Source organism: Trichoplusia ni, chromosome 2, assembly GCF_003590095.1.
Source record: "Trichoplusia ni isolate ovarian cell line Hi5 chromosome 2, tn1, whole genome shotgun sequence".
NCBI lineage: Eukaryota > Metazoa > Arthropoda > Insecta > Lepidoptera > Noctuidae > Trichoplusia > Trichoplusia ni.
In genome coordinates this window covers 2,921,255-2,937,568 of record NC_039479.1, presented here as the reverse complement: position 1 = coordinate 2,937,568, position 16,314 = coordinate 2,921,255, and the positions used below count along the sequence as shown (strand labels likewise).

The 16,314-nt window shown below is 33.7% G+C and overlaps 1 protein-coding gene across 3 annotated transcripts in view; it reads left to right on the top strand.

Annotated features, from left to right (window-relative positions):
- LOC113503491 (receptor-type tyrosine-protein phosphatase kappa) overlaps positions 1-16,314 on the top strand; it is a 166,864-nt gene that overhangs the window by 140,220 nt on the left and 10,330 nt on the right. For all 3 annotated transcript variants that reach the window (XM_026885500.1, XM_026885516.1, XM_026885508.1), the window contains exons 3-6: positions 366-484; positions 7,350-7,437; positions 11,529-11,605; positions 15,600-15,734. In XM_026885500.1, coding sequence (XP_026741301.1) covers positions 366-484; positions 7,350-7,437; positions 11,529-11,605; positions 15,600-15,734 — 419 coding nt within the window. The remainder of the gene's footprint in view (positions 1-365; positions 485-7,349; positions 7,438-11,528; positions 11,606-15,599; positions 15,735-16,314) is intronic.

Sequence of the window (16,314 nt, the reverse complement as noted above, 5' to 3'; positions counted from 1 at the left end):
AACTTATTCGTCAAATAAAAGTTATCTGACGATTGAAAAATCGGCCCTAAATCTAATAATATAAATTTAGTCCGTCAGACATATTTATAAAAAAAAAATGTATTTGTTATTTGTTTTGTTTTTCGACATCAATGCCACAGGGTATAATAAAAAACAAGGAGGTCGCATTTTATATTTCTCTAATAGTTATTATGTGCCTGTATCAATTTTCTTTCTTTTCAAATTTCGAATTTTCCGGCACGATACGGAACGCTTTTGTCTGCGTTAACTCCAACGCCATTACTCCTAGCATTTTGAAGTAAACTAACACTTGTTGACAAGTATATTTTGTTACATTGTTTTTAATAATTATATTTGTTTTGCAGCCGACGAAAATGGTTCCATATCGGAGACGATACCGGACCGGCCCGTCGAACTCAAGAACTTCCCCAAACTGTGCGACCAAAGGAGAAAATATCCTGTTTTATACAAGCTCGAATTTCAAGTAAGTTGTCGGCCATTTTGAACGTTATTTTTATAGGAATTATCGTGAAAATGATTCTAATATTTTTTTCCTTTATCTTTTTTGTCAGTAGCGCTACAATTACTTGACGGTAATTCTTCTGCATGCATAAATAATTAATGTTTTACAAGAGCAAACTTAAAAATTTAATCCAGATATAATTGTTCAAACAATCTTGTTTTAATAGTGTTTATGAATTATGAATGATAGATGAATTATTAAATGAAGTAACGGTTTACTCTCGCGTGTATATTGAGATTGCCCAACTAGTTTGGGACCCAAACGGAGTCCTTAATCATTACCTGGCGGGGTTCAGTCGCGAGTCAAGCATTTGTTTTTATAACATCAATTTATAGATTTTAAAATAATAAAAAAGATTTACATAATCGTATGTAAATAAATTTCATTGAATTCTATCGCGGGCTTGAAAGTAACTCTACTAATGACTATGACAGTTGCAACGGCTTTGAAATCTCGATAGTTGAAATCGTATTAACAATCTGTTATAGAATATCTCCCACAAAGGCATTGGAATTGGAAACGTCGATCTAAAAAAGAATTAATAAATGGCAGCCAGTTAAAACTGTTCTATTTCAATATCGATTTCTTGTCAATTTTGAATACTGTAACGCCCCAATAATAAAATGTAATTATTTTTCAAACTTTAAAGGCAGTGTCTTTTCAGCTTTTATTTTCTATGGATTATGGATTATTATGACGATTTCATGGATACATAGGCTAGTACGAAGAATTTCAATATATTTTGACCTAGTAAGGATATCCAAGCATGAATCACAGATCTAGTGAAGGAAACTTAATACACATACATATGCTAAACGAGCGTAAGAAAGCAAGTATTACTAGTAGATAACGCAAAGTAAATATATAAAAATGCTGATAATTACAGGAAAACACGAACTATCATAATCCAAATCAAATAACTGCATAGTTCTTCTAGACCTACAATCTAACTTGTATTTCACTCAACTGAATTTGTTTTACTAAAGCAGTTGAACCGAACTGTATAAACCAATGAACCCAACCCGAAAAGAAAATTCCTTAAAACTCGCAAACATTGAATACAAGGGTTGACACAGATAATGGCGAACACACCAGTAAACCTACCAAAACCGTTTAAACTTAGACTTGAAACTGTGGAAGCAAGACGGCATTACACAGAGCGTAGAGTGCTATCTCCTTCGCACATTAGGAATAGTTAAAGTTTCAAGATCTAGTGGGAGGACCTCTGATATCTTTATTTCTTGGTACGGGGCCAAGGAGATAGATAATAAGTCAGTATAATAGCCTTTTGGCCACCCCTTACTCACTGAGTATTTACTTTGTTCATTGATAAACGTTCTTTGGAAATTAAGAGAAGATATTGAGATAAAGGGGCATATAGACCGGGATCGCTAGATGATATTTTTTTTTTTCGTTTTTCGGCGCACGAAATGATAACTTTGAGAAAAAATAAATGAGATAATTATTGCGGAATTTTAAGTAGGTATGTTGAAATTCTGCTATGAAGCAAAAAGGCGTGCGTAATCATTTACCTGTCAAATTAATCCTACTAATATTATAAAGGCGAAAGTTTGTAAGTATGGATGTATGGATGTTTGTTACTCTTTCACGTAAAAACTACTGAATGGATTTGAATGAAACTTTACCACAATATAGCTTATACATCAGAATAACACATAGTCTACAATTTTTGAGGTTTCTAATGTGAGGTCGTAAAAAAACACATTTTTTGCGCTTACATTGCAAACGCTGACTGAATCCTACAAGATAGATAGAAGGTAGGTATAAATTATAACTTATATCTTCTAACTACGCGGACGAAGTCGCGGGCAACAGCTAGTATGTAATAAGTCATTAAAAACTAAATACTAGTTTCAAAGAAACATAATAGTGAGTTCATCAAAAGCTAAAATTATATTGTTATACCTAGTCATCAATTTGTTAATTTCACATCTTAAACAAAATTATTATTCCTTTATTTCACAGACGAAATGAATTATTCATAAATTAAAATTACCATCCTTAAGTAAAGAAAAGTAAAAACGATATCATAATTTTATTAAAGCTTAAAATACTGCGCGAGGGTATGATTAAATTGACAATTTGTGGGCGTTCGTCAAAGGAAATTACGAAGTGGACAACCTGCTAAAATAGCAAAAAGAGAAATATTATAGAAAGATAAGATAATAGGAAAAAAAATCATGATATTGTAATTGTGAAGCGAGAAAGCGTGTTGCGTTTCAATTTGTGGAGAATAGATGGTGCTTGTGATATATGTTTACTTTTGCCATAATTTTAGAGAGAATAGTAGATAACTTAGTAAATACTACGTTGATCACATGGTATACCAAAAATAATCTACATAAAGCAATCGTAATTTAAAAGTCATATAATTGGAGAAGATTACATTCTAAATCCAATGTAACGACCAGTTTATTATAATCTCTATTGTTAAATTGTATCCATACTTTATTAAGCTTACGATGTATAGTGCTTGCGATCACCACGTGATGCGTTTCGATCCCTGCGTCTGCGTCACGGATCACATAAATGCTTGTCTAAGCATTTATGTGATCCGCGAATTCTTGTCTTTAGTCTAGGTGTCTTTGTATATGGGAATTGATTTATTGTGAAAACTCCTGCTTCACAAGGATTAAGATCTTTCATGCGGGAGTCGTTCACAAAAAATCAAAAACTAAAATTAGTAGTCTCACCAATCCGTTGTTAATAGTCACCTGAAGATAAAAACATCGCTTTCCCATTGTTCAGAGTAATGTCAAGAGCAAATACCCCATTCATGAGACCCGGATATAAGGAAAACGGATAACCGTATATCCTTCATGCCACTTTCAAGGACACCGGGCAACCTTCATAGATTATAGCCGAGATAAAATAATAAACTCATTTGGAAAGCTTGCGAAGTTGTTTTGAGGTTTATTTAAAAAGGTTTTGCGTCACCGCCTTTAACCATATTTAGTTTGCTTGAGAGAGACTAATGCCCATTTTCTAATTAAGTATAATATGTTTTATTGGCTCCAACGTTCTTAATTCGGTCAGCATTTCTTTAGGTTTGGTGCCTTAGAATTTCGGACAAGATGAATCGAATTTGTTTAAAGTGAAATAACTTTCATTTGATCCCATAATAATTACGTCAAGTTCGATTTTAAATATGTTGTCTTTTCAGTCAATTTTGCCGGCCGGCCGGGAAGTGAACCTCGTCAACATTATTCCTGACAATTAGACTTGAGTACAAAGACAATATAATTACTACAAGTACATTATCAGTTTTGCTCTACCGCTGATCAAAAATTAAATTAACACCTGTATTATTTAAATTCCATTCACTGTAAATATATAAAATATAGCGGTGTTCCAACAAAGCAGGCTTGTCACTCACGGCGACCGCGTCAAAGGCAGGTATGCGGGGGTCGGCGACGGTTGTGTCAAACACCATCAAAACGTACTCGCTAAATTAAACAGGGTTTTTGGACACTATTCTTATCTAAGAGGTATTTTATTTGTATATCAGAGCTTTTTTCGGTATAACGTGTGACTATTTGAAATAGATTCAAACTTTTTCGTAAAATTTATATGGAGCAAAATATCCTGATTTTTATTTTTTGTTATAGCTTCTAAAGAAGTAAATCATCAATTTCAGCTGTCTAGATATAACTGTTCATGAGATACAGGTTATTGTCAGACTGGCTGATAGCGAAGCCTCAGTGATAGGATTCTAATTTACCCTTGGGCACGATACTAAAAATTGTGACAAGAATTGATCCAGAAAGCTTATAACAGTTATAACTACATTTATTTCAACTTCACACGTACTTCAAAAATGGAAACGTGAACAATAAACTAGCTAAATTGAATCATAGTTCAGGTCCACGAAATAGATTAAAAAGTTAAACCGGTGTAATCCGATTTTCCAACGTAATATAAAGATTGAGTACGAAAAAGAAATACAAACAATATTTCTTTGCTTGTTTTCTTTTCTTTCTATAAACGTATCCCCGAAGGCAGTTATAAAGTACCTGAAATTCTTCACAGCATTTGTATGAAATATTGTTTTAAGTTAATAATTGAAGAAACTCTTCGTACATTTCTTTCAATTGAAAATATTGTATTAACACGTCAGCTATTTTTCTTCTAGATTCTACAAAGCCATTTCACTAGAATGCAGTTATTATTTGTCTTATTGTACTTAACTTGGTTTATGTTATATTATACTTATATATACTTATATTATACTATATAGTAAGTTAGTTTTAATCACAATATAAAAAAAAATCTTTAATAAAAATGTGAATGTGTTTGTTGGTGTAAAACGTTGTAGTTTTAAGGGTTTCGTGGCCACAGGATGAATAGGGAAGCCTTTAACTGAGACACTGCTGTATGTTTGTGTGTTACGAGGCTTCATCTTATGAATCTTGATAGCTGGACAGTTGAAATTTAAACAGATGGCGAACTTATTTGTCTTCCAAACGATTTGTTTTCTTTTACCTATAAATACGGAGCCCTCAGTGTTGTAAGTTCGGCTCGAAATCTTTTGGTTATTTGATTAAATTGATTGCTTTGTTCATCCATCGCATAGTGCTGTATAGCAAAATAAATAGGTCACTTAAGGCGACGCTTAAACTTAACATTCCGCTTTATATTAACTTAGTGCAGTGCCACTGAAAAACTGCATACAGCGTCTAAGAATTTCAAGAATGTTAATCTTTTATTCTCAATATTATTATTTTTAATTTTTATATCCTAAACATCGATACAATTTACTGTAATACGCAAGCAAAATGACAGGGACAACTTGTTAATTTCTTATAAGGACTATATTATGCCTCTCGTGAACTCTCAACCTGCCCTAAGCTGTAAATTATCCAGTACAAACAAGAGTACTATAGACTTCCATAAAACAGACAAATAACAAGCATAATCAAATTACAAGGTGCTTTATAAATCGCCCAAACTGTAATTAATACAAAGTGTTTGTTTGTTTTCCAAGCCTTTGTTATACTTAATCGAAGTTATTACAAAACTTCTTACTACTGAAAACTTCCGTGAAGGAAAATGCAACAAAGCTTCCCCTGATTAACCGGCATCTTTGCTTTAAGACAAACAAACTGCTTTCAGGACTTTGATAGAACTTCAATACTTTATCACATTTCAGAACTTGAACGTGAAATTGTCAGATTAAGTTATGACAGTTATCGCACACTTTTAACTATGTACGCTCATTCGGATTATGGATATATGCAAATGTACGGATAGGAAAGTGGTATAAGATCACCACGTGAAACCCAGTGTGCGTAATGTGTGAGGTTGTATACCTGCGTTCTGCAACAATTCGTTCGGATAAGTAAACGCACGAAACAAGATTTTAAATTCATAAATGCGGGTGAAATTAAAAGAAAAAAAATGCCCGAATTGTTTGGAAAACTTGCAGCTCTGAGTGATAGGGAGATTTTAGTCAGAATTGCCTTTTCTACAATCATTAGCACTGATCTTAGACTATAACGAATACCTTCGTCATCGTTTGTTGGAAACATTACCTTATGTTTCCAAATCTATGTCTGTCATCTGGAAAGAGTATATACATGCATGGGATACAGTCTAAGTTATGAAAGCATCGTCTCTATTTTATTACTACAATTTCTATCTATAAGTTCTTTCGGTTATAATTAAAAATATACATTATATTGATTGAACAACCGGTCAATCCCAAAAAGACACGCGTGACCTGCGAAATATGTCAATGTTTTTTTACCAAAACAAATTTCTAAAAAACTTGCCTTTTCCCGCTATTCCCGATGCCCGTCAAAAAGGCTGTCTGCCGTTAAAAATAGCAAAAAACCAAAAGTTCCGTGAACTTTATCAAAGCTGGGACGCGAAGGGACCCGGACGTCAAGTTTTCGCTTTTTATTCACTTTGTTAGCGACACATACGGTCAGCAAAAGAAGTCGATTAACACCATTCGATTTTCAAAACAAGTATCCATAATCAAAAATTCAATGATCTACTCAAGGACAAAATGTATTCTGGCACTAATTTATACCGACCAACTCTATGTACTTATATTTTAAGCAAATAAATAATTATACTATTGTTTTCCTTTAAAGCAACAAAACAGGCATGACACCTGATATAGTTAAAACATCATCATCCTCATCATCGTCGACAGCCTTTGTCCTCCCACTGCTGGGCATGGGCCTCCCCTTTTTCTCCTGCCAATTTCTCCTACTAAACGCCAATTCCCACCCATCACTGAATAACTGGAATTTCGGCATAACTGGCAACCGGCTCGTATTAACCGCTTCTATTGCGGGCTGTACGTTGGGGGAGAGATAACATCGATTAGAGAATAAAAACATTTTGCTGACGTCGGTCCCGACGCTATCTGCCCTTAGCCCTTACAAGCTTTCAAATAACACTACTGATATGGAGTGAAAAAACGAGAAATGTATTTCATTACATTTGTCCGGCCGTAAAACAGGTATTAAATACTTCGCGTGTTCTTAAAATAATTAAAATAAGATTTAGCGAAGTGAAGTCATGCTAGTTAGGGTTGTAGCACTAAAGAAGACCTATTTAGTGATCTTTTTTATATTAATAAAGTAAATCAAGTTTACATTTTCAATAGAGTGTTTTTCAGTATAAGATTCTCTTCCATTTTTTAAGTTTTGACACAGCATAACAGAACAAACAAACGCTTGGATTTTTACTTACTTAGGACGGAATGTAAAAACCTTTCATATTTTTTTTTGTGTTATCATCATTTTTGCAGTTTTTTAATTACTTTAAGCTAATGTACACTCTTCTGTTTCAGACGGCGGTCAAAGTGGAAACACATTCGTGTCGACACGCGACAAAGAAAACAAATTCACATAAAAATCAAAATCAAAAAGTCATACCTTGTAAGTACCGTTTTTTTTAATTATATATTGTGACACGAGAGGTTTATATAAGTACAAATATGACTAGACGCCAGCATAATTCACAACTTATTGTACTAATAATTTTTTAATTATCTCATTAAACTATTAATATAAAATTAATTCATTATAAATCTTTGATTACATTTCCTGCAAATGAAAATAATTCTGCATCCATATTACTCAGATTAATGAGGTTTTCATAGTCATGACATCGTTGACCGCAACATGATTCGGCACAAAGGACCAAATAATTAGCTATTGAATATGAACTGGATTTGAATTACGATTTACTATTGCAAACATCGTAATTATACGGGTTCAGGATTAAATGTGGTATTTAGATGAAATGAAGTTGTAATATTATGTGCATTTAATGTATCAATTTTCGGCAATAGAAACTTCTTATATTAGACAAAGAATTAGAGTTATTTAATTGAGCTTTAGGCTTAAAAAAGTCCTAAAGTCTTAGAATGTAAGTAATTTTTCTACTGCAGGAGATACGCCACTCTTTTTTAATATTAAAAAAATCAAGTGAAAAAAAATGTCAAAAAAAGCTTGCAAGTGTGTCTTACGGGTGTATCATCTAGTTTCAATATACCACAAAGTGTGATTTAATTTTCAGCATAAAGTTTGTTAGACAAAAAAGATAAGTTTTTTTGCCTGAACATATTAAACATAGATTTCGGTCCTAACAAAAGCGACCAAAGCCGTTTGTGATATTAAAACTTTGTTATAATACTCGTTTTTGGAATCGTTTTTTATGAAAGCCGAGAGTAATCGAGAACTGGTCCTAATGTTTTTACTTGGTCTTTGTTGAGGTAATTTTTTTAAACTTGAGTAGGTATTAAGACTGTTTGTTTTATAGAGTATCTCTTTGTATGTAATTTTATAATGATACAAATTGCTATAATCTGTTCAAATTAATGACAATCATATAAAATATAAATCGCTTCATCTGTTCGCACTTCTGCTGTTAAATTAAAACAATTTGATATCCATTCAATTTTGTCAACATAATTTTCTATCACCGAAGCTAAATATTCATAGTTTATTATTCAACAGCCATACTAAAACTGAAAGCAAAACATTTAAGTTGTTATTCAACAACATTTTTAATACATCCTCTATTCTCATCTATATTTTATCGTATGTTAATAAACATGGCTATGAAAAACTAATATTAAGCCTTAAGAAAAAAAAAACAATTCAAACAATTTTAAGCCTTATTTTTAGCCAGCCTAATCTCTAATTTCATCGTATATTTATGATCTATGAACTGAAATTCAATCTTACCGATAGCCGATCACTTAATATCATTCAGAAATCAGACATCCATTACCGCTTACTGACATACCAAACAGAAGCAATTGTGTTGTCAGCGTTCAATCTGTATCGACATCAACGATTTGTCGGCAACATAATAGAAACTTTGGAGTCGCGGAAACAATTGTGACACTTGAAACAACTGTTCCTATGTTGCAATACGATAGAAAGCAAATTGGATAGGGAATATGGGTTCTTCTGCTTTTAATTGCAATACACTTTCATCAAGTATTAATCATCATCATCGGCCTAGCCTTTTCCCAACCATGTTGGGGTCGGCTTCCAGTCCAACCGGTTTCAGCTAAGTACCAGTGTTTTACAAGGAGCGACTGCCTATCTGACCTCCTCAACCCAGTTACCTGGGCAAAACCATACCCCTTGGTTAGACTGGTTGTCATACTTTTCAAGCTTCTGACTACCTGTAACGACTGTCAAAGATGTAGGAATAACAGCCGGGACCCACAATTTAACGTGCCTTCCGAAACACGGAGAAACTCGTTATGACAAAGATGGTCACCCATCTACGGACCAACCGCGTCAAGCACAGCAGAACCTGTGATCGACTCACTTATAAAGAGAAAGATGGAGAAGCGGTTAAAGCTTAGCCACGAGCTCCTCCTCCTCCTTCATAAAATATTAATCATGAGAAAAAATTCTAACACAAAATTGATTTCTTTATTACTGTTTTATTACTTCATAAATATTGACTGCACGGATAGCCAACTGGTTGAGGTCACTTGAGGTCATTACGCCAAGACCCACTGTGCGCCACGTGTCAAGGGTTTTACCCCGCTTAGGACAGGCGTCTGTGTGATCCACGACTGCTTGTTCTGAGGCTGGGTATCTTTGTGAATGTGAATTGTATGTTTGTGAAACCACCCCGCGAGACAAGGATTAAACTCCTTAACGCAGGAGTCGTTTAAAAAAATCGTTCAGTTATTTCTTTGTACATGTAAGAGACAAAGCTATTTATCTACATTTGAATTTATTGAGGTCAGATTCTTCTTTTGTCCCCTCGTTTCTGAATTGGAAGTCAATTTTATCTGTAGGCAAACTACTGATTAATACATTGATTGGTTCGGCAAAAAGACTAACATTTAATCATAGCGATTGGCATCAAGTTTGATCGATACCTAACGATTTTTTCTGTTGAACAAACCTTCAGAAACTAGCTTAGTTTTATCTACTACCAAACTTTGAACTACAGTCAAAATTAAAAGTAGTTGTTTCAAATAGGCCTTTCTCCAAGCAATCTTAAAATGTTACTGTAATGACTCTCAATGCACGGTTCCAAAATGTAATTCCTCTGGATAAGAACCGGCACGAAACTCCATAAGTTACTCTTTTCAAAATACATCAGCATATATTATACATATAAATTATGTTTGCATAAACATAACTTGGCGAAAGTTGTCTCAAATATCAAAATGATACACTTTAAAAATGGCGAGATGGCATTGATTGAAAAAAAATCTTCTTTTTACCACAAAAATTCTTCTAACCGTATTAGTCCTGATTCAACACCACCAAAGCACCATCCCTATCATTCCCTATCTTATCACACAATGTATCTGTTACCACAATAAGATCTTTAGATCCTCGGAGTTATGGTGAGTAACACTCGTTAGCCCAGCTTTGTCTGGTATCGTTCGAGACAAGACTTCCTATGTAGAATCTAAACTTCCCGTTTATACTAACAAGATTGTTATTTGGTCCTTCGGTCCTTTTGCTCATGGTTGCTTTAAGGATGTTGAAGATATTATTTTTTGCGGGTTGTACTGGTTTATATTGGAACTTAGATTATTATCACGTTTATGCATAGTTTTTTTTCTTTTGATTTTCAACTGCCATATATTTTTATTTATTCTTTTAATGGCGATCCTTGGGAAATCAGCTTATAGGTTAATGTACATTCCCCGGTTAAAAAGATGAATTATTTATAATCCCTCTAAGGTTGTTAATGTAAAAAAAAAATATCAATATACAACAATACATTATTAGAAACGATACTATTGTAAATAACTAAATATATTAATGGATTTCAAATTCAATTAATCATTATAACGAGGATGAAATAGTTCCAACTAATACATTAGTCACATCATTTGAATTGATTTACTGACACCATTCCCAAACATTTGATTTTGAAACCGGAAGTGATGTATGCGAATTTAACATGAAATCCTAACTAATGAATGGATTAAGTAATAATTTACTTGGTTCATGACTGTATACGTTGAGACCAATTTGTTAAGTTAATGTTACGCTCTCTGGAGCTCTTAGTTTTGATAGTAAGTTTCCAACTATTAAGGTTCTCTTTAGTGGAAATATTATCTTTTTTTGTTTAAGTTTTTACTTATAGTTGTTCAGAAGTTCAATTAATTTTACCAATTATTGACATTTTATTTATTCATGATTTCACAATGATTTCTTTTAAGTGAGAGGCAACTCAAAATGATTATTAAGTGGACCAGGCATTCAACATATTCAAGACACAGGTTTTTAAAATTAGTTTTAATCATCTTTAATAATATACCCAAAAATAACAACACCCTATTTCATAAAGCGTTATAAAAATACTGGTCCTTCTGCGAACCAAAGGACCAAAACTCGTCATCTTTAAAGACGGTTCACAAAATACACTCTCAACTTTCTACAGCAAAAATCGTTGTTGAAATATGTAGAGACATTGAACATACTCTTGTATTCGAGATAACAGTTCCACTCATTACGTATTCTGCCCTCAGATGACTACAACAGAGTGGTGCTAGAGACGGTGGATCGAGAGCCAGACTCCGACTACATTAACGCTTCCTATATAGATGTGAGTATGGAAAATACTGTCTTATTTGCATGTTCTTAAGTGTGATTTTTCATTTTTATATACTTTTTATGCATCGTTTGTTTAACAAGTGTTCCACACATATAAAATAGAACAAAATGTTATAGTAAAATTAAGGACGAGCGCTCATTTTAGTTTAAGACAGACTAGTACCTTTCGTAATTTTAGAAAAAATTAAACAACTTGTTTGATTGAAAAAAACTGCCTTATACTTACAAGTCGCACGAAGATAAATCAAGCCTAAAACATACTGTCTGACTACAAATGAGCGCTCGCTTCCTCACATTTGTTTTTAAGAGAATTTCGAACTTTATTGAATAAACTACTGTGCACAAGGAAAGTAATATTGCAATATACAATAAACAGTATATGTAGTACACTTTTGAACAGAACAACTACATTAGTACCACGGTTTCAAGTTCACCAGTTTCCATGCCTACAGTGCAGTTTACTTGCACTAAAATTATAACATCGATATGATGCAAAATTATGTACAAATTATGTACTACCATATAAATGTATTACTAATTTATGTAAATGATTATAAATTCAATTTTACAGTCAAATTTAAAGCAAATAAACCTTGCAAGGCTATCATAGGCGACGGGCCTGTTGGTCTAGTGGTTAGCGACCCTGACTGCTATACCGGAGGTCGTGGGTTCGATTCCCGCCCAGGACAAATCTTGTGTAATGAGCATGATCATTTGTTCTGGTGTCTGGGTGTAATTTATCTATAATATTTATGTATTTAGAAATATATTATAAGTAAGTTTATCAGCTGTCTGGTTACCATAACACAAGCTCTGCTTAGCTTGGGATCAGATAACCGTGTATGACTTGTCCCAGGATATATTATATTATATATCAAATCCATATCCTTTATTCTAACGTAGTAACGAGTTTTCTATACTAAGGTAATACGTAAAAAAATGTATACCTTAAATTAAGGCTTTACTAAACCTTATCTTCAAACAACAGCCTTCAATTAAGTTACGAAGTCTCCTGCTTTGTTATTATAATATTAATTACATGTCTATCCCAAATTAATTACGTATCATTAAAGCATAATTACGTGACAAAGGGATCGATATTCATAATCATTTGGCAGTATCAAATGCATCGGTAATAGACTAGGAGGTACATTATAAATTAACTAGATTGAAATCTAGCCGAGTAAGCAGCGGACCCAGTTAGGTTTAAGTAAAATGAAAAAAGTTTTATGTCTTGATACATGCGGTGCGAAAGCTGTTGTTTTTTTTTTCTAGAGCAGTTCAATGATGCTCTACTAATCTTGAATCAACTGACCCAATGTGCAGTATATCCGAATCGATTCATAGTAGTCAAGCAGTTTTGGAAATGTCCGATACTCCAGTCCATAATATAAAGGATCCAAAGTAACAATCGTCTGAATTCACCGTTTTATAAGAGGGTTTGGAGGCTATCACAAATTCAGTCACGTGCACACGTAATGACTACACGAATTGTTGGTTCCAATGTGTGCGGACGAAAAGACCCGAATCAGAAAGTGAATGGGTCTGAAGGACCAAAAAAATTCAACTTGTATGTCCTCTAGAATTGAAATCGGTTCTAACATTCCTGATAAAAGTATCGAATGACCTAATTTTGTTACAAAAAGGGTACCTTAATGTACTAGGTAGGTTTTTAGTATTAGGTACATTTTGTTTGGGATGAAATTGTAAGTGAACTGCTACGAAAGTAGAGCTTTAAAAAAACCTAGGCGAAACAAATATAAGGTAAAAGAGACAGGTACTGTACAAAAGCGTAAAGAGTAAAATGTAATGCACACTTTTAGTACCTGCAAGTACCTGCTTTTAGGTAGACGTTGGTGCCACTATTAACGAGGAAATGTAGCAGTAAATTGTTGAGAATATACTGGTAGAACTTGCATATTTTCCCGCTTAATTCTGCAAAATCTTGGGTTAAGTTTCAGTTTTTCCTTTAAAAGATAAGTGAAATAAGTTTTTCACTTAGGCAAGCGTGAGTAAGTGGTATTCTCGCGTAATTTAATTTAACAGACGAAAAAACACAATTGTGTCGTAATCACCATGTTTGGTCACTTTTGGGTTGAGGACTTCACCTTTACAATGTTGGTAACCATATTTTCCTTCCTCCAAATTAATATAATTAACTTAATAATCTCCTCTTTTCGACACATTTAATTAAAACCATTAAAGCTTATTAAAGATTTTTATTGAAGTTAAAGAGTAATATTAAATTTCACGTATTTTATCGGACGATATTCTTTAGAGGCGGCGTTTTTTACGAAATTAAAAGCCGGGTAAGTCTTTGATAAATGCACTTCTTGTAGTCGCCGACAGCTTAAGCCAGGCGGAGCTTATTAGACATCCTTGTTGGGTTCTACGATATTAATATTACTGGAACTTATCCTAGTAATATTAAATTCTCAGTATATTTTGAAGAGCAGTATTACCTCTTTTGCGGATCAAAGGACAAGATAATATGGTGTAGGAAATGGATCAATTAACTTTAGTAAATATCTATTATGTAACGATATGTTACTAAGCGATTTATTTTACTTTTCTTAGTATCGGCAATTAAGATGTAACATAAAAAAACTCGTATTTTCCAATGCCCAAAAGTCATCATTCTTATTCGTCATAGATATCGAATAACTCTTTTTGTCATTATTGAATCTGATATGTGTTCGGTGGCATTAATATCCGCTTACGTCACCCAACATGAGCAGATGGAGTCCATTAAACGTTATGTAGCCGTAAAAGTCACATTTGATAGCCAACGCAGTCTCAGTACCGCTGTTAGCCTTTTTATTGGAATGACGTGCATTCCAATAAAAAGCTGTGTTTCTGTTTTGCGATCAAACGAGGTAAATAAGAATCGCGGATCAAGACAAGGTCAGAGTTGTGGTGGTCACCACGCCACCACCACTGTGCGCGACGTGTCGGAGTGTCGTTCCCATGGGACAAGCATTTGTGTGATCTACAAATGCTTGTTCTGAGTCTGATTTCTTTGTGCATGTGACTTGAATATCTGTGTAATGCCCGCGACACGAGCCATTAATAAAAAGGTAACGAGTAGCACATCCCTCACGAAATACGTTCTTTGTAATGTGTTTACCCAACCAGTCCTATTCACCTAATTCTACGGTATAGGTTTATATACAATATAGCTAGGTGCATATACGTTCATTTGCGCCATTGGTCCTGTGGTTTCAAATGCAATTATCGTGTGATTAGCATTTTAGTTTAGTTCGCTATCACGTATTCCTGGTAAATTTTGAACAGCCAATCCAAAAGGCAATTTATGATAATATCGTTATTCCAATGAAATGGCTAGATACTACTAGATATAGGTCTTAAATTGCTATATACGTAAGCTAGTATATTGGCAACTATGACGTAATATACGTGCAATTTTTTTTGTCCCACTAGCAATATTTTATCTTTCAAATGATGTAGGACTTGTTTATTGGAAAAAATAAAAATATTGAACTCAACGGAGCATGAATAATATCTTCTCGCTTATAAGGGTATCGTTATCCGTACCACTTTTTAAGTTTTCTCTGTTTATGTTCATGATGTATTCACCTTTAATTATTTGTTGCGCAAGTATATAATCTGTTTTGTTTAAGTATATAATGTAATTAAGTGTTGATGAATCTTAGAAATAAACTAAGTGTAGAGCAGAAATCTATTATCTTCACTGTCGCTGTCTATCCCACCTTTTGTTTCATAAGCCTTGATAGTTGGTTATTAAAATAATTAAGATATATTTTGCGACAAAAAATAATGGCTATTACAAACAAACATGACATGATTTTTATTTGTAATCTTGAATATTCAATACGGAACCGTTCCTGTGCGATTCTGAATCGCATTTTTTTAATCTATTGAGTTGGAAACACTTGTTTATCGCCATGAATCAATTGCTTATCCTATAATAATGCCGATTTAACTTGATACACATTTGTCCACAGAGTATATTAAAACCAAACGCATACATAGTAACCCAGGGTCCAACGGAAGATACAGTGGTCGACTTCTGGCGCATGATCTGGCAGGAGCGGGCGGCTGCCATCGTCATGCTCACCAAGACCTTCGATTTCATTAAGGTAAGATACCAGAAACCACGTCAAAAAAGAGTGCTCCAAGGAGGCTGATCCAAGACACGTGAATTTCCGAAACAATTTTTTATGCGTTATTTATCGATGTTACCCATTGTATAAATTTTACTTGGTTTTTGGAAAAATAATCTTGGATTCAGACATGAGGTTTTACCATTCTTAAAATATTAGTTTTTTTACGACCGTTGACTGTCAATCTAGAAAGGGTACCTCGAAGTCTCTATTTTGGCAAAACGTCCAATAGTACAAATTGCTACCATCCTATTTCCATAAAGTCAGAAAATCCTCTACAAATTCTCCATTTCATACTTCATCAAATGAAATGTTGAGCACCTCTGTTGACTGGTTCTAATGGCATAAAGAAACTTGACGCCAACGTAACAAATTTCTGCGCTCCGTGACCCCTACATTTACATCGTTCATCATTCCCGAAAAATATGTAAAACATTTAGGCATACACAAGTTTATGAGGAAGTACGTCAAATGTTACATTATTATAGAGGAAAGGAAGTTTTTTATTGCAAAAATTCTTTAGCATTTGTAGTCAGTAAATGAATGAACTTGTAAA